The 18,362-nt window shown below is 46.8% G+C and overlaps 1 protein-coding gene across 1 annotated transcript in view; it reads left to right on the top strand.

The window, feature by feature from the left end:
- The window catches only part of DDX55 (DEAD-box helicase 55), a 345,960-nt gene that overhangs the window by 68,031 nt on the left and 259,567 nt on the right, over positions 1-18,362 (top strand). The window contains exons 4-5 of the mRNA XM_069619685.1: positions 1,473-1,564; positions 2,032-2,094. Coding sequence (XP_069475786.1) covers positions 1,473-1,564; positions 2,032-2,094 — 155 coding nt within the window. The remainder of the gene's footprint in view (positions 1-1,472; positions 1,565-2,031; positions 2,095-18,362) is intronic.

Genomic DNA, 18,362 nt, shown 5'->3' on the forward strand with positions numbered 1-18,362 from the left:
TTAACAAAGTGAAATCTCCACTGAAATATTGCGTCAAATTTCCTGAAAAAAGAAAAAGAACGTTGTTTATGAAAGCTAGATTAAACTTGCTTCTAACTCAAGAAATTTTGTGCATCAGAGGTGCGTCCGAAAAAAAAGAATGCCGTTTGTGCAAATCGACGGAGGTGACAGAAACTCTGAAACACCTGTCAATAAACTGCCCAAAAACCAAGAAACACAGACTAGTTCACCTAATACCCTTGATCGAAAACCCCTGGATGATATGTGAAAACGACCTATGGAAGCGTTTGATATCTGGTGAAACCACAAGATGGACGATAGCGTTGGTAAATCAAATTGTTGCAATATTTCGACAAATCAAAGAGGAACATCCGTCTACCTAAATGACATCTGGAAACAAACGAATGACTGTGGTCTTAAGAGGCGACTCTGTACCAAGGAAACTTATGGTACAACAGAAAGAAGTAGTTTGAAAACATGGAAATCGACCAATTTGATACATTTTCTTAGGATAACTCCTAAGAAAAACCGTCAAAAAAAAAAGATACGTGACTAGAAAGAAAGGAAAACAAGCATTGACAAAGCTAACAGTTTGGGTGTCTGTGTGTATGCATGGGATAGGCATTTGCAAGGCACTACCACAATCTCACTACCTGGCAATAAAATGGCAACTGCTGGAAAATGGTGTGATTACCTGGGCATAGGAGAACAGTACCTATACAGAAGCCAAACATTGTTGGCTTTGCCAATGCTTGTTACACACAGGCACGGTAGTTTATATGAACCTTTCCATGTATGTGGGTGTGTGCATAGAACGCTTGCTATTTATTTATTTATTTAAAATCGCTACAGGAAACCTTTATTCTGTATGTAATTGGTCTTTTAAATAAAAGGCATTATTTAAATTACTATTCTCAATGGCACTGTTGTTATTGGCCTTGATTCTTTATGCAGTGATCCCCCGAGTTGTACACATGTATGGAAAGGGTGCGCTGCCTGACTGAGATCTATTCTCTTGTAAATTGTGTTTGAACCAAGCATGTGAATATGGATCGTTTTATCATCTTTGCCAGTTTGTATAATCTCTGAGTTTGGGTATTTCTATTTTGTATACCAGTATCATTGAGTAGTATTACTACTTTTGGTTCTGAATGCACTTTATTTTGCACACCATACTGTTATTTATATACATGTAAAAATGCATTTTTGAAAACCTACATATGGTAATAAAACAAGCTCTGCCTTTTGTCTTTATTCTTATTTGAAAAAACTGCAAATGTAAACGTTACTCAGATTTGTAATGATAATGTCTCGTACGTACTTAAGCATTTGGGATTATGCTTTTGAACCGTTTAAAGAAAATTGTTTAATATCATGTTTTTTCATGCCTATGTTTCTGTTCGTAATTGTGATAATGCAGTACTGAATGTTCATGGCAAATGACACCATTCGTTGTCTTTCTTAATGGGCAGGTGGGAGCTATTATTATTACACCGACAAGAGAGCTTGCAATTCAAATTGACGAGGTGCTATCTCATTTTATCAAACCCTTTCCCCAGTTTAGGTGAGTAATGTTTTTAATTTTTCGTGGTTTGATTTAAGAGTGCCCATACCCAGATTCTAACCGTAGTAACTCTGTGAGTCCGTGCATGTCCCTTGGGTTATTAAATGTCATTGTCTCCTTGTCAAATGGAGGGAAATGTAGAAGAATGCCCATGCATTACTGGTTGGCAATCACTCGGTGGTCGCAGGGCTGTCGGTAGCGCTGTAATGTCCAGTTAATGGACCTCTAATTTGTCCATCTACTTCTGGTGCCCTGAAAATGCCTCACTCAGCACAGCGTTTTATGCCATTAGACTCCCATCCATACAGTGCCTGATTTGGAATAGACTTCATTCTGCACTCTGTGTTGCATCAAAAATACCTGGTTGCAAGTTTAGGCATTCAGGGGCGTTCCACGAGAGGGATTACCAACCCAAGCTTTTGAGATTCATGTATTCTTATTTTTCAATAAGCACTTTTTTGTTTCAGCCAGACGCTTTTAATTGGAGGAAGCAATCCAGCAGAAGATGTGGAGAAGCTGAAAGAACACGGGTATTGTATTTCTCTAGCTTTTTGTAAAGTTCCAGTGTGAAATGTTTGTGTGATAGAAGGGGATGGCTGGGAGAGAAAAGCTTTTGACATTAGGAATTCCTTTCTCACCATGTATCCAGAAAAATATGTTGGCTGACGTTAAGGGAGTTCATTGGATCTGATTGGTCCCCGCTCTCTGACCGTTGCGTAGAAAAAAAAACACTAAAAAGCCCATGCACTAAAAGGGCAATCTGAAAAACGATAACCTGTCTCATTACAGTAAAAACATAAAGGTTTCAAAGTGGCAACCACCTAGTGAGCTCTATCTTTCCGACTTCCAAAAGAAAATTACTCAGTGGACAGCGGGTCCAGCAAAGAGACTGTCTCGAATGATCAAACATAGTCTGGACCTCCTGCACAGATATGGATTAATATGCAGTACAGTGTGCGTGTGTAACCTTTAGCCTCCACTGTACTCGGTCGTTTTTTTCCCGAGCACTACATTTGCATAAAACGTCTTGACCCTCTTCATTTAAGAATGCTTACACTATAGGAAAACTCACTCACCAGTGAGTTGCAGAATTGATCACAAGTAGTTTATCTATTCAGCGATAGTGCCACGCTTTGAAATGTTTGACAAAGAGCTGGGATTTCCTTTTGTACAGTATGTGAGGAGTTAGGAATGAAACTCGGACACAAGTTAGACATGGGTTTGGCTAAAGACTTTTTTATTGATAATTTAAAGGGGTTGGAAAAATGCTGCTGTTCCTCCACTAGAGGTGTTTCCCTACCTAAACTCAAAGCTAAGAATCTGTCAGTGCCACAATCTCCAAAAACGAAACCGTCCTGTGTCCAAAGTACTATTCTGACCCTCACATTCTACGGAAATTAATTTTAAACTCAAAAGGATAATGTCTTTGGCCTTCAGTGTTTTAGAAATATTCAAATGGGCAAAGCAATAAGTAACACCAACATAAAGTCTCTCAAGGATATGGCTCCTTTATCCAGGAGGGTGTCTCCCTTCCCCTGGATCCTTCATGTTTTCTTTTTATACGCAACAGTTCTTGTCTTTCCCCTTTATCAATATCAAAAATCATACACCTTATCCTTTGGCCTTTGAGTTGTCGGGATACCTGCTGTAATCTCCCTTATATTCATACACTTGTAGTTGCCTGGAATACTCTCCTGCCAGGGCTTCTTGTATTTACACACTTGTAATTGCTTGGTATACTCTGCTGCCAGGGCTTTTTGTACATGTGCATTTGTCTGCACTCCCACACTTGACAATTCACCACATTAGCCCTTTTGGCCAATTCATTCTGTCCATGGTATATTACCTTGTTAGTGTTTTCCTCACACTTCCACTTTTAGTAATTCACCACCTGAGCCTTATTGACTATTTCTTTTTGTCAATTATATACTGATTTATTTCTGTTTATTGTATGTATATTTTGAACATATGGTTGAACTTTAAAGGTTCCCTTCTTTAGCAGAAGCACATTCTCACTTTCAGAAAACTGCTTTCTTTCTTTGTTCTATTTTGTTCAACTACTCGCATGCAGCGTGCTCGCCGATATGCCACAGTGTTCCCTTCGTCCCAGCATGTACTCCCCGGCTTTTCGTGGTGTTCCTCGTCTTTCTCGCAGCCTGCCGAAAGCAATCTTCAGGTGGCTTCCTCCTCACGCAGCTCAGCTTTCTGCGTCACTGTTTCCCGTGGTTCCAGATGGCCTTCTCTGCTTCACACGGGCGTTCAGTAAGTGCCTCGCTGCTTTCTGCTACTGGCGAACATCCAGTAGCCCTTCACTGGCTTCTGGCATTCCTGCTGTGTGTAATATTCCTCGCACAGCTTTCCTCTTCTCGGCACCTAAATCGGTTGGCTCCACCGTCTTTTGCTCAATCCGTCAGTCGCACAGAGAGGAACCGTTCACTCCCACCAGAAGTCTCATGGTTTCAGGCGGTCCTTTTTTAAATGTCCCCGGCACAGGTGCATGCTCTCAGCAACTAGAGCATTGTCTGTGTTTGGCACTTGTCCAGCGCTGCATTCCTCCACTTTTCTACCTCGTCGTTAAGGTGTTTCTGACAATAGTAGTCCTTTTTAGCTGGTTTGCATGAACGCATTGGAGGAATGTTTCTAATAGGTTTTGAAGGCAAGTTGGTGTTTGCAAGGTGGTCTGTAGATTGGAATTGGAGAGATTCAGCACTCTCCTTTAAGTGAGTAGGGGAGGAATCACAAAAGGCCATTAGAGGGTTACAAATGGGAGATTGAGACCACCACAGGGCGTGCACCCACATGGTTGTGCCTTGAAGGAGCTCCGCTCAGCTTGCTTCCCCATGGCGATTTGAGAGCGAGCAACGGCAGGGCCTGAGATTAACAAGGGGCAGTGGTTGTGGTAACCCCAGAGAACGCGGGTGTGGGTGATGAGTCCCTCAGCCGTAGGGAAGTGAGGCGCACACCGGGTATGAGGTGGGCCTGACCTGCGCCGAAGCAACGGGTGTAGGCCTGTTCGAAGGTGTGCTAAAGGGAGCCCGGCGCACATGTGGCAATGACAGCGGGGGTCCCTGGTCAGCTCCCAGAGCAGGAGGTGGAGTCAGGCTGTCGGGACCCAGAGCAGTACGGAGTAGTGCCGGGGGCCCAAGCGGAGAGCTGGATGCCAACGAGGTGTCGGTGTGCGGTGAGCCCGGCTGGATAATGGCTCCCACGCAAGAAAGGAGTTTGCCCCGGGCCCGGCTGTGACTTGAGCTTCAGTACATAGCGCGGCAGCCAGCCTTGCAGTCTGTCGGTAGATAGCCCTGCCTGGTGCCGGCCTGCAGAGAGGGGTGCCTGTCCGGGGCTGTGAGGGGCTCTCCGGGTGGTGACCTGGCTGGGAGGCACCCAGCTGACTGAGGAGACAGGAGGAAAGCCCACGAAGGAGGCGTACACAGGCAGCTCCGCAACAGTTGGCGTCCTAGTGAGAGGCTGCGAGACAGCGGTGGCCTTGCGTATTAGGATGTCGGAAGCAGACAAATTCTTGTTGTGGTGGAACCACACAGGTGGTGTGAATAGACTGGGCACCGGGAATTTAGGCCCTTCAAAGGTCTTTGGACCAGACTGTGAGCGCCTACTGGGGAAGAGCCCTTGATACAGGACACAGACACAGCAAGGGGTGCCCCAGCCTTGGGTGGCATCTACGGAGGTGCCTCGAGCTGGCGGCGAAGGCATGGGGAGGCATACAAGGACTACAATTCCAGAGAGAGGCCGCAATAGAGGGAACAGGGTTGGGGTACCCCCTTTTGCAGGAGCCGGAAGGAGATATTAAAGCCCCACCTACAGCAGAGGGTATAAAGGACATACTCCAGGAGACAAAACGCCATGCAGGGAGAACTTCAGGCCTCGATCTCGGACCTGAGGGGAGGGTCGAGGTCTTGGAGAACAAAGTGGAAGGGATCGAAAACAACCACCTGAACGCAGACCTCATCAAAATGAAGTTCGAGGGTTGTCTGACCGACCTCGAGACACGGGATGAGGACTATCAATTGAAGCTGGACAATCTGGAATATTGGGAGCGGAAAAACAACCTCTGTGTGTTCGGTCTTCAGAAAAAGAAGGGTGAGACGGCTAAAGATTTGGAAAGGATGGTCCAGGGGATAGCAAACGCTCTGTTCGCTGAGGAAAGTGGAATGGAGGGGGAGATTGAGCGGGCCCACCGAGGAGGCATGGGCAGAGGCAGGAGTCCAAGGTTTTATTTTATTTTTTTAGGTACACTGAGAAGATGGGCCTAGAAAGAACAAAGCTGGCTTGTGCGATTCAACATGAAGGAGACGATATACAAATTTATCAAGACCTCTCGAGCTTCACACTGGCCAGATGTAGGGATTGCAGACCCCTTACGGCCTGGTTGTCGGAGAGAAATATAAGTTATAGGTGTACTTTCCCATTTGCGCTGTTTTTTTTTCATCAAAGCGGTTGACTAGCGCATCACCAGGAGCACCGACTCGGAACAGGTTCTTTAACATCTTGCAGAAGAGGAGAAAAGTGGAGGGCGGAGTGGACAGGATTTGAGGGGTCCACGTTCAGCCAGGTGGCATTGAGAGGCCCGACTCGGCAGAAGAGGGCCCCAAGTGGCAGGAAATTGTCAAAACGGAACGCTCCCCTGCCGGTGAAGTGAGCACCCGGCTCTTAACGGCTGCTGCATTTATTTATTGAAGGAGTTGACAAACTGTTGTGGGGGGTGGTTTTGATTCTGCCTCATTGTTTGCTTTTTGAGTTGTTAACGAGGGGGGGGGTGGGTGTTGTTCCACCCTTGGTGGCCCATCGTTTGATGGATGTCTCAGGAGGTAGGGTGGGGGTGGGGTGAGGGGGTTCTGCTAGGGCTAGGGGGAGGTGGGTTGGGTCTACGGGTGAAGGAGGTGGGGCGGTGGGGTTGAGAATGGGGGAGATTGCAGACAGGGTGTGTTACGGCCAGCTCCTGCAGGAAGGGTTTGAGAGATGGCAACGGTTGGGAGCAATAAAGGGGGGGGGGGGAGTCGGATCATTTAGCTGTTGGGACCCTGAATGTGAAGGGGTTGAACTCTCAGACCCAACGTTCATTGGTGGCTAGGGAATTCCGCAGAGCGGGCCTGGAGGTGTTGGTGCTACCGGAAACTAGGTACTAGATGGGGAGGAGAGAGGTATTCCATCTGGACTCACTGGCAGGGGGTGCTGGGTGTCTGGGAACACCATGAAGGGGGGCTTTGGGCTTTTGTTGCATAGGAAAGTGCCGCTGACTAGGTTAAGGTTTGAAGGAGACTGAAGGGCCTTGTGGGTTATGGGGAGGTGGGATGGGGCATGGATATCGTTTGCAACAATGTATTCACCCAACCAAGCACAGAAGGCCTTTTTTTCAAAGGCACTGGCTCAATTGATGAGGGAAGCCATGGGGGGAGATTTTAACATGTGGTGGGGACACCAGCTTGGATAGAAGAGCCCTGGGTGATGAGGAAGGGCGGGGGGTCGAGGGTTGTCAAGGGGGCTTGGTGGATTGCTTGTGTATATATGGGCTCCAGGACGTTTGGAGATGGATTCATCCCCAGGAGCGGGGATACACCGTCTTTCCCCCACCTCACAGAAGATACACCCGTATCGATAACATTTGCCTAAGCCTGGAGCTGTTGGGCCGGGTGGTTGAGTGTGCACATGTCCCTATTAGTTGGTCGGACCACGACATGGTCCGAATGGGGTTTACAATGGTGGGGCTGCAGGGACGGGACCCCGTTTGGAGGTGTAATGACTCACTCTGGAAATATGCAAAGTTCCGGAAGGAGCTGGAGACGGGGATTAAGGAGTACTTCTATATTAATGACACCGGGGAAGTGGATGTCTGCACGGTGTGGGAGGCAGCAAAGGCTACCTGGCGGGGACCGTTGGAGAAAGGGCCAATAAGAAAAGGGAGAGGACTGCCAAGGAGATGGGCCTGAAGAAAGAAATTGATTCTCTTGAACGTGGGTTACAGGCATGGGGGCGCAAACAGAATGGTGCTCATTCAGGAGGTACGGGCGACACGGGAGGAACTGAAGTCCCTGTAGTTTGGGAAGGTGGTTAGGCATCTCCAATTCCTAAAACAGAAGTACTATGAGAAGGGGATAGGGCTGATGAGCTCCTGGCAGCCAGACTACGTGGGCAGTAGGCGGAGAGATGGTTTGAGGGGATCGCTGGGACTGACTGACTGGCAGGTGAATACGTCCCCCTCCAGGATAGTGGGCCATTTTGTGAAATTTTACCAGGTGCTGTATGGAGTGGTAGCACAGGCCGATGAGGTGGAGCTTAATTCGTACTTGGGAGAGATTGAACTCCTGACCCTGATGGAGAAAGAGATACCATTGGTAGATGGGCCCATCCGATCGGAGGAAGTGGTATTGGCGATTTTGGGGGATGCAGGTGGGGAAAGCACCTGGTGAAGAGGGTTTTATGATTGTTTTTTACAAAACTGCGTCCCATTCGATGAAACTTTTTAACTATATTCAGGAGGTGGGGTGGGCCCCAGAATCTTTTGGCCAGGCCCTGGTAACAGTGATTCCTAAGGCGGGTAGGGACCCTCAGGTGTGCGGGTCCTATTGGCCCATATCACTTTTGAATGTGGATGCAAAGATTTTCAACAGGGTATTGACTTCCCGGGTCAAGATGCTAATGCCTCGGCTCGTTCATGAGGATCTAGTGGGCTTTATTCATGGGAGGCAGGGGGCGAACATGGTGAGGAAGACCTTGCATTTGATGGATGCAGCGCGGGGGCAACCAACGCTGTTGGCCTTGGACACGGAAAATGCCTTTGATAGGGTGGACTGGCCCTTTTTATATGCAGTGTTAAGGAAATATGGTTTTGGGGTGGGGGCCCCCGCCAGTGTCCAAGCCTTGTATCCAGGTCTCACTGCAAGGGTGACAGTAAATTGGCTATTCTCGGATGCCTTTGGGATAGGGCGTGGTACGAGGCAGGAGTGCCTGCTCTCTTCCCCCTTCCATCCCCCTATTAATCGCGCTCTCCTCTGAGCCGATGGCAGAGAGGCTCAGGAAGGCACCTCAGGTTGAGGGGGTTTGGGCGGGGGGGTGATGACGTTTTTGTTGCAGTTAACAAACCCACACTCCTAAGTCCCTTTTGCTTTGAGGGAGATACAGCAATACGGCAGGTTCTCTGGGTTTAAGATTAACACAGCTAAATCCATTTTGTTCCCATTTGATGATGACGGGGAGAGGGATACTGCGATTCTTGTACCCTTGGGAATGGTAGTACAGTTGGAGAGGGTCCGATATCTGGGGGTCAATGTTACACGTAGGCTGCCAAATGTATGTGAGCCAAATTGCCCGCCACTGCTCGTGTTGTTCTATGGGGACATGCAAAAATGGGAAATGCTCACGATATCCTGGCTGGGATACTGTACCTTTTTCAGATGCTCCCAGTCGCGGTCCCAGAGGGGTTGCTGAGGGAGGCCAAGGGGAGTATGTTGAGATTTCTATGGCAGGGGAAGAAGCCACGGGTAGCGTATGGAACTCTGATCCTGCCGAAGGAGAGATAGGGTGTAGGATTCCCGAATCTTAGGGGATACTACAGGGCAGCCCAGTTAAGGGTGTTGGTCCCTTACCTCAGAGAGGATGTTGGGAAGCAGTGGGTCCTCCTTGAGAACCCACATCTGTAACCGGCAACAGTGAGTAAATGGTTGTGGGCTCCCCAGTCATCGTTGCAGTGCACGATCAGAGAGCATCCCATCCTGGGGGTGATGTGGCAAATGTGGAGTCCGAGTGCAGGGATGTGGGGGATTACAACATGCCCGTCACTTATGAGCCACCTAAGGGCACCTGGGATGTGAAGGGAGATCCGTGAAGTGAGTAGATACCGGGTGTGATTTGAGGCTGGTCTGGCTAGGGTTGGCCAACTTTGGAAAGGGGTGGGGAGGTTCATGTCCATTCAGGAGCTGGAGTTGGCCTTGCATATAGGGAAACTCTGTGTCGATGTATCTCCGGTTTAAGGGGGTGCTCACAGCAGAACGGGTGGAACTTATTTTGGACTCCCACTGAGAGATGAAGAGCCTGATCTCAAACTTGTGTGGAGCATTGCTGGAGTTGGGCGGTGGGGTGGGGGAAGGGGGTTTGGTCATGGAGGGTCTGGGGGTAAAGTTAGAGTGGGACATGGGCAGTGAGATTATGGAGGCGCTGTGGCATAAGATATGCAGCAGAGCCTTTAAGATCTAGATTTCCTGCCAGTACAAGCTACATGGGATCAAGCAGCATAGGTGGCAATATGACCCTGCTCGATTGGCAAGGATGTTCGGGGGGGGGGGTGGAGGGCAAGTCCATTGTGCTGGCAAGAGTGTGGGGAACGCGCGTCATATTGGCATTTGTGGTGGGACTGTGAAGTGGTGCAGTCATATTGGGCAGAGGTGTGGGGTGGATTAACGCTGTGGGGGGATATCTCGCCCCTGGCCCCCTAATGATTCTGTTTGTGTTTGAAGGGATAGAAGGGGTGTTCAAGAGCCTGCCACACATGGTACGCTTTTTATTGTTAGCCGCAAGGGCGGGTGTAATGACACATTGGAAGAGGCCATGGCTCCCTACTCAGGAGGAATGGGTGGCGAAAGCAAAAGTTATCTTTTTGATGGAAAAAATCACTGCCGCCCTCCATGGTTGGAGTGGAGAGATAGAAACGAGCTGGTTGAGTTTCAGAGCAAAATATCGGGGTGGGGGATTGTTAGGACAGTTTTTCTGAAGTCCAACTCGGGGCTTAGTAAAACCATTCAACTAAGACCGTACATGACTCCACTCTGAATATAAGGTTGTACCATCTGACAGAGCAGCCATGCTTATTTTAGGAGGGAGAGAGGGCTGTAGAATCAGTACAAATGAATTCTATTATACATATGGTCCAAAGAAACATTGACACACTATGTATTGTAAAACATAAAAGGTATATTTAAAATACAAGCAGACCAAGAGATTCTTGGTTAAGCAAGTACTATCACATTATATATCACCACAATTATACAAACACACCACTAGTCTTTAACCTCTTAAGTGCCATTGAGGTTCCCCCCCAGTGCCAATGGCTTTTTTTTTTTAAATCGCGGTATTCACCGCCCAAATCCGCCAACATTTCCCCCCTCATTAGCCCCTTAAGTGCCACCGACGAGCCGGCTCGTCGGTGGCAACCTGGAGCGGTTTTTACCGACGAGCCGGCTCGTCGCTGGCATTTAAAGGGTTAAAGTACACAGACCAAAGCACAGGCCTTGTTTAGAACACTAACAGTATTTCTAGGTAAGTCAGACCTTATCATACGCATTTAGTATAGGTGACACCTATTCCTGGAGTAAAACCATAAATTACTTTCGGATTACTATACAGTAATTCAAGGGTAGGAGAGCCTGTCAGTTATACAGTGGCACTCAACAAGTAAATCACAACCAACTTGCAAATATACTTTTCTGAATAGTGGAACACGGATTCGAGAAACAGTAAATACCTCTACTGTTTTTGTGATAACACACAGTTATACTAGGTGAGTAATACCTTTTTGGTGTAATGTACAATTTCAGTTGCTTTTCAGCTACGTGTAACACAGTCTATGGTAAGCAAGAACTCTTTACGCTCATTTTGGATTCTCCAGGCAATCCAAGGGCAGCTACACCGAACTGAACACTTTTCAGGAATGGCAAACCGCTATTATAGGCAGGTCAAACCTAATATTGTAACATACTATTACAGCTGCTTTTTAAGATTAGTGGAACACAGATTGAGATAAGCAATAATTCTTTAACTTGTTTTAGTATGGCACACAGCTAACACGAGGTAAGTAAAACCCATATACTTTTAAAGGGGCTATCAGCAACTTAACCCCTTAACTGCCAAGGCCCCCCCATCCCCTGTGACAAGGCCTTTTTTGGTGATTTTGATATGTCGCCATTCAATCCCTTGTAACTTTAACACCATCAAGGAATCCTAGTTTGCTGAATGGGGTGAGAGAAAATAACCAAAAAGGGAGAAAATTGGGTTTTTCAGAAAATGGCAATAAAATGATGTACAAAGAAGCCTTTGTTTTTTTTCCTTGTAAAAGCTTGGAACAAATGGTCTACTGTGCTGAATTCACCATTTTACAGGCTTTCAAGAACAGGTTGAGTGGAAACCAAAAAAACATATTTTTATATGGTTACCATCTGTTTTGTGAGAGGTAGGCGATTTTGTCAGTTTTTCCAATAGGACATGAGTGGACGGAATGGAAGAGGTGGTTAGGAACGCTCAATGGGAAGACAGAAAGGCATACATTTCTGAAAAGTAGACAACATTCCAAGTTTAGGAGTGGGTGATCTGCGCAGGTCCGGCAACAACTACGTAGGGAACATTTCCGTTGTTTTGGGAAAAATGACAGAAAAAAGGTATGTGGTGGACATGGTTGGCCTGGTAAGGCAATAGCCTCTGTGAATTTTGAGAAAAGCAATGCTCTGCTACATTCCCTGGACTCTTCCAGTTAGGAAATCACAAATATTCCATAAAGTTTCACAGAACAAGCAATACCACAAGTCAAAGACGGAGCCATGGTACACAGGATTTTTATGCTTACGGCCTAAACAGACGTACTTATCATGTGTAAATAAGGAAAACGAATGTGGTGAGGAGGGGCAAGTATACATTTTTTGAAAGAGCACGGACAGACCTTTTGAAGGGTAGATGACTTGTGCCGCTTACAAAAGTGTATAGGACCTAAAGCATCGACTACATTTAGGTCACATTTGGGAAATGAAAGGGTTTCATGACAAAGTGCAGCAGCAAATGTATGAAAACATTATGAAAACCAACCAAACACAACAAAAGTCCTAACTTCACTCCCACAGGTGTCCCGGCGAAAACGGTACCTCACAGGTGTGGGTGCACCTACCTGGGTGCAAAGGGAAAAGGCTAATCCACTGGTAACCCCAAATCTTTCGGCAGAGCAGATTTTGCAGGATTTTGCTCATGTGGAAAACCTACAGATTTGGGCCTATAGTGTGGAAGCCATCAAGGAAAACGGGGAACCCCATGCATTTCTGAAAAGAAGACACCCGTGGGAATCCACAGAGGTCTGACTTGCGCACATCACCCCAGAATTTATTACCCACAATTTTTAGACATGTCCCCCTGCCAACCCACCAAAACAAGCCGCCAACAACAGATGTCCTACCTCCCGTGTTCTCACAGGTGTGCTGACGAAAACGGTACCTCGCATGTGTGAGTGCACCTACCTGGGCGCAAAGGGAAAAGGCTAAACCACTGCAATCCCTAAAGGGTTTTGGGAGACAACCTACAGATTTGATCCTGGGGTGTCGCAGCCACCAAGGAAAACAGGGAACCCCATGCCTTTCCAAAAAGACACCCGTGGGAATCCCCAGAGGTCTGACTTGGGCGAACCGCCTTAGAATGTATTACCCACAAGCCCTGGCAAAGTCTCAAAATTAAGAAAAAATAACTCCATTTTCAGACATTTCCCACCTGGAAACTTCTGAAACACGCCACCAACAACACATGTCGTACCTTCCCACATTCCAACAGGTGTCCGGATGAAAACAGTACCTCACGTGTGGGTGCACCTACCTGGGTGGAAAAGAAAATGTTGACCGTCCACAAGTCCAACGGCAGTCCCAGGGAGCCCTGGCAGGGTCCCCGTCCATTCCCCGAGGATAATCGGGATGGTCGGGGACCCTGCCGGGGCTGCCTGAAAACGTAACTGGGCTTGGGTATGGTCAAACCACATGGGAGACAGCCGCCCAAGGCCAGGGACATCACCCCAGATCATCCGTTTAGTGTGGGGGGGGCACCCCCTTTCAATATATAAAATACCTGGTGGTCTAGTGTCCCCCATCCCCCACTCAAAACATTGTTTTTGTTTTTTTTTTGTTGCCCCTTGCCTAGGTGCAGATGGGCACATTACTGTGCCCATCCGCCCCCAGGAGGCCCAACACGTGCTACCACATGCTTTGGAGGATGAGGGGAGAGGGCTGCCTACATAATAAGCAGTCCCCTTGCCACCCTCTTCAAAAACAGATCTCTGGTGGTCTAGTGGCATTGCTGGGCACAGATCGAGCAATGTGCACCCGATCCGCGCCCAGCAATGCTTCAAATAAGGTGTTGTTGGAAATGGGAGAGTCTCCCCTTTCCAACAACTCCCTCGATCTGAATTGCACAATAATGCTGCAGATCGAGGGAGAAAAAGAAGGAAACTCACCTTCTCTTTTCACTGCGACAGCCGAAAATGGCTGCTGTGGTGAAAATTACTTTGTTTCACGTCAGCACGCGTTATGCCCGCTGATGTGAAACTGAAGGAAATCCAACCCCGGGCCGTGAGGAGGGACCGCCTCCTTACATAGCCCGAGGGTTGGATATTACTTTTGTGTGATCCCTTTCCAGGGATCACACAAAGTGCAGTGCCAAAAAGGACACAGTATCTCATCCTTGGCACTTAAGGGGTTATAAAGGTAAGTATAACCTTGGACACACTTATTCTGGACAGGTTAAGAGCAAGTCCGGGGAAGCAAGACCCAATTGGGGACACTCGTACATTTATCCTAACAGGAATAGTAAAGTGAAACCAACATTACTTTTGGGGAAGAGGCACAAGCAATTCACAGGTGAGTAAAAGAACCTATATATACTTTTCAGAATAGTGCAACACACAATCAAGGTAAGTAAGAACTTTTGCAATTGTTCACTCTCAGAGTTAGTTACCAATCAACTTCTTTTACAAGTAACTTTTGAACAGCTATTCTTTTCAATGCAGTACTCTTTTCTTATCCAGTCCTTTCCTTATTCTATAACATTAGTTCAATCCGAGGCATTAGAGTGACCCTAGTGGTCTAGGTGCCAGCTGTAGGCAGGGTCAGAGTTCCACAGGAAGACTGTTCAAACAAGTAAGCATTTCACTTTAAAGTTAGTTGAGGGTCCAAGGACTTCAGAGAAGACACCCTAGGAGGATTCGGCGCTGGGCCTGGGTGCACTGGATGAGTGCCTTCCCAATCACAGAAAACACCCCAAAGCTATACAGAAATCACAAAGTGGTAGGTAAAATACCCCAGCCAACACAGTACCTCAGCACAGAAGAAGAGTTGAATCAGGAAGACTTCCGGATATGCAGCCAAAAATCTGGTCGATGGATACCTTTGTCAAGAAGACAGAAGACAGGACTTTGGAAGAACCTTTGCAGCAGGGATCACAGGAGAAGGCTCCAGGCAAGAGGTTCGTCATGGCTGGATGCGGCTCTGTGGATTTGGTGCCATTTTAGGCGCACAGAAGAAGACAGAATATCGCTGGTCGGATTCTCGTCGTTTGCAAGGTCCAGCACTCTGGTGAGGTGACTTTTCAGACCTGATTCGTGCCTCTGGAAATCCAGCAAATGCCCACGAAGTTTCAGCGAGATTCGGAATTCGCAGTACCATGTACCGTCAGATGGCTAGAGGTATTGGGGTATTGCAGCCCCGCAAGGTCGCAGCACAACATGGAATGGCTCAGAATGCAGGTGGTCTTGAGTCTAGTGGGTCCTACCAGGCTCTGGGTCGGGGTTCATCGTTTCGGGATCCCCAGGTCGATTGGAAGGAAGGGCTACAGCAGGCTCTGGTTACACAGCAGGCTCTCTGGTCGCTGGAAATCATCTCAGCTGCGGTTTCTTCATCTTCCTCTTCGGTTTTGGTTCCAGTGGTTGACTACCTTTTCAGCTTCCAGGATCTGACTTTTATGCAGGAACACAGCCAATCAAATAGCCATGCAACATTCAAACTTGGAGGGTGGGGGGTTGGCAGTCCTTTCAGGACAGCCGGCCTTCCACTGTGAACTGGATTCTTGGAATCAGGCTTGAAGACAAAGGGCTTCAGAGTTTTGGACTTCTCCCACATGTCCTGCCTTCACAGACACTCTGGAGCCTGGGTGGGGAATACACAGGATTCCCGCCGAAGATCAAAATCTCACAAAGGAATTTCCCACCCTGGATGTCAGGAGAAGGAGCAAGAAAGCACAAGGACCGCTAAAATGGCGAAAAAAAGAAGATGGGGGCCATTTTGGTAAAATGAGCACCCATGGGTGTTTGGACCGGGGCTGTGCAAATAGCCCACGGTAAAGGTGCACCGAATTAATAAAAAGGTTCACTGCCACCAGCTATTAAATTAAGTTTGTCCTTGTAGCATAAATGTTACATTTAAAATTAGTATTTCCCCAGCACTCCTCATAAGGTGGGGGGTGCTGGTCTCTCCTAATAAAATGTAAAAGGGATCCAAAGATCCTTTCTACCCTTGGAAACGGTAGTTCTCACAAGGATAGCTAGAGAAAGTTAAAAGGGGAGCCCCTACGACAACCCAGCGACAATAGGCACTTATTGCCAAAAATTTGTCAAAGAGGATAACTTTTAAAAGACACTATGGAGAGTCTTAAAAATGACACCCACAAAAAGAGTAAAAGATTATGTGAGTTTGGGAAAAGGTTCCCACTCACAGAGGTATAAGGAAAAATAATCCACCAGGAAAAGCAAAATGTTCTGGGGCTGACACAGGTCAGGAGGATTTATCATTGCTATGAAAATCTTACCTAACGGGATAACCCGCTGGGAGATAATGGAGTCGGGGCATCAGGACAGGCGTGGTGCAGTGGAAGATCCGTTTCACCCGCTGGTGTGTTCCCCCCAGCAGGGGGGATAAGTTGCCTTATGGGACAGAACAATAGCTGATCGTGCATACTGATACTATTCCGTTTGTGTTTAAGTTCATGGTGGTTACCTCCTTCTGGTTGCTTGTGGGAACACCGCAGGGGCAGAGCTGGGGAGCAGGGGGGTTTACTGGGGGAAAAAAATTGTATTGTTGAATTTTGGTTATTGGATGTTTGTAAAGTTTCCCATGTAACATTTAAAATCAATAAAATGTAAAGATTGTAAAAAATATATTTAAAAAATGGGAGATTCATCCTGCAAGGAAAAAATGTCTCATCCGATGAATCCATTGTATTTCCCCAGAGATTGTTCCCCCCTCCCCCTTGTGATCCTCTCTCACGTTGCCACCCTTAGGGTCAGGATCAGGTAGTGGCTGCCGTCCCCAGGCCACATGGTAGATGGTAGGAGGTCACCACTGGGAAAACAGATTCATTGCAAGGTGCTGCTACTCTCTGATTAGAAATGTAAAGTTAACTGTTTTCCATGTTAAAGCAGAGTTTTGGTGCATGTTGAAACGGTTGTATTTTTCTCATTAACGCAAAAAACATTGGTCAATGAGCGCATTCTAATAAGGTGGACACTATTTTGGTCTAGATTTCCCCATTGATTGAAAGATAGTAACAGCTGGCTTTTCCCCCTGAAAATATGTAAAACAACTTGTGTATGTTCAGTAATGCCCTGGCTGTTTTTGCTTTTAAAAATAAAAAAAACTATTATAATTTTGAAGAATTGTTTTTACAGAGGTACCATTTTCTTAACCTTTAACTTTATTTTAATTATGCATTAAATTGATTTATCAGTCAAGGAAGTAAGTTTGGTAGTGAATTCAACGAGATTAGCCTTGGATTGTTTCGCATTGTTTTGCATTGTATGGCCACGGCGGATGACGTCATCACCGTCAGACAAAACATAAAGATCACTTTCAGGATGGCAGCGATCGTGCAACAATGTGGAACGCTGCCTTCCTAAAAGAATCAACAAGGACCTTTGACCAACAGCATTTAAGAAGGTGAGATAAATAGCTCTGCCTGACCAGGTGAACTAATGATTTCAGAATTATATTCTCCAAAAATGTTATTTGCCCACAAGAATTTAACTCATAGCTTTGCAATCTGTAGGTGAAATATCCAGTGTAAAGCTCTGTGTATAGAACATAAGAAGAATCTAACAGAAATGGAATGCCACTAAAGAATAGAAACAAAGGTAAAAAGGCCTCAGTGAAAAGACTTGGAGATCAGACCCCTCAGACATCAATAAAAACAACCTGAAGAAACTAGCTACCCTCTACAAAAAAGAAATCCTCCTTGCGAAACAAACTTCCTACAACACCCGTATCACCCAAGCCAAATCCAACACTAAAGAATTGTTCGCCATTCTAAAGGAAGTAGAATCCCCTATCCAAGCACCCGACTCCTGCCTCAAAGATAAGAACTGGTGCACAGGCATACAGAATGCCCTTGCCAATAAGATAACAACGCTTCAGGCAAAGATCAACAACAAAAAAGCATCTATAATTGGCCCTACTATTGTCAACGCAGGCACCCATTCCAAGGTTACCACAAACTCATTACCAACTGTGAAATCCACCGCCTTCTCCTCCGACACTAGACATCCCTCCCTCCTACTTTCGCAAAGTATCCACTAAAGAAGTCGAGAAAGTCATCCTCACTCTCAAACCCTCCAACTGCCAGGGCGACCCATGTCCAGCCCAAATCATAAAAGACGCCGCCCATGAACTCTCACCCTTCATTACCAAACTTATAAACGCTTCTTTCACATCAGGTACCATACCTAGCAATCTGAAACAATCCTGGGTCCTCCCTCTCCTCAAAAAGCAAACCTTGGACCCCTCCATCCCAACTAACTACCGCCCGATAACCACCGTGGCCTTCCTGCTGAAAATCCTAGACAAAGTAGCATACTCACAAATTCAGCACCATCTGGAACTAAACCATCTCCTAGGAGTTTGACAGTCCGGCTTCAGACCACAGCATGGGACTGAGACTGCACTCCTAGACCTTAAGGCCCAAATAGACACACTAAGAGATAAAGGTACGACCTCACTCCTACTACTCCTCGACCTTTCTGCCGCTTTTGACCTGGTAGACCATGCAATACTTTGCAATCACCTGG

This window comes from Ambystoma mexicanum, chromosome 10, assembly GCF_040938575.1.
Source record: "Ambystoma mexicanum isolate Mex_15411 chromosome 10, UKY_AmexF1_1, whole genome shotgun sequence".
NCBI classification, from domain to species: Eukaryota; Metazoa; Chordata; class Amphibia; order Caudata; family Ambystomatidae; genus Ambystoma; species Ambystoma mexicanum.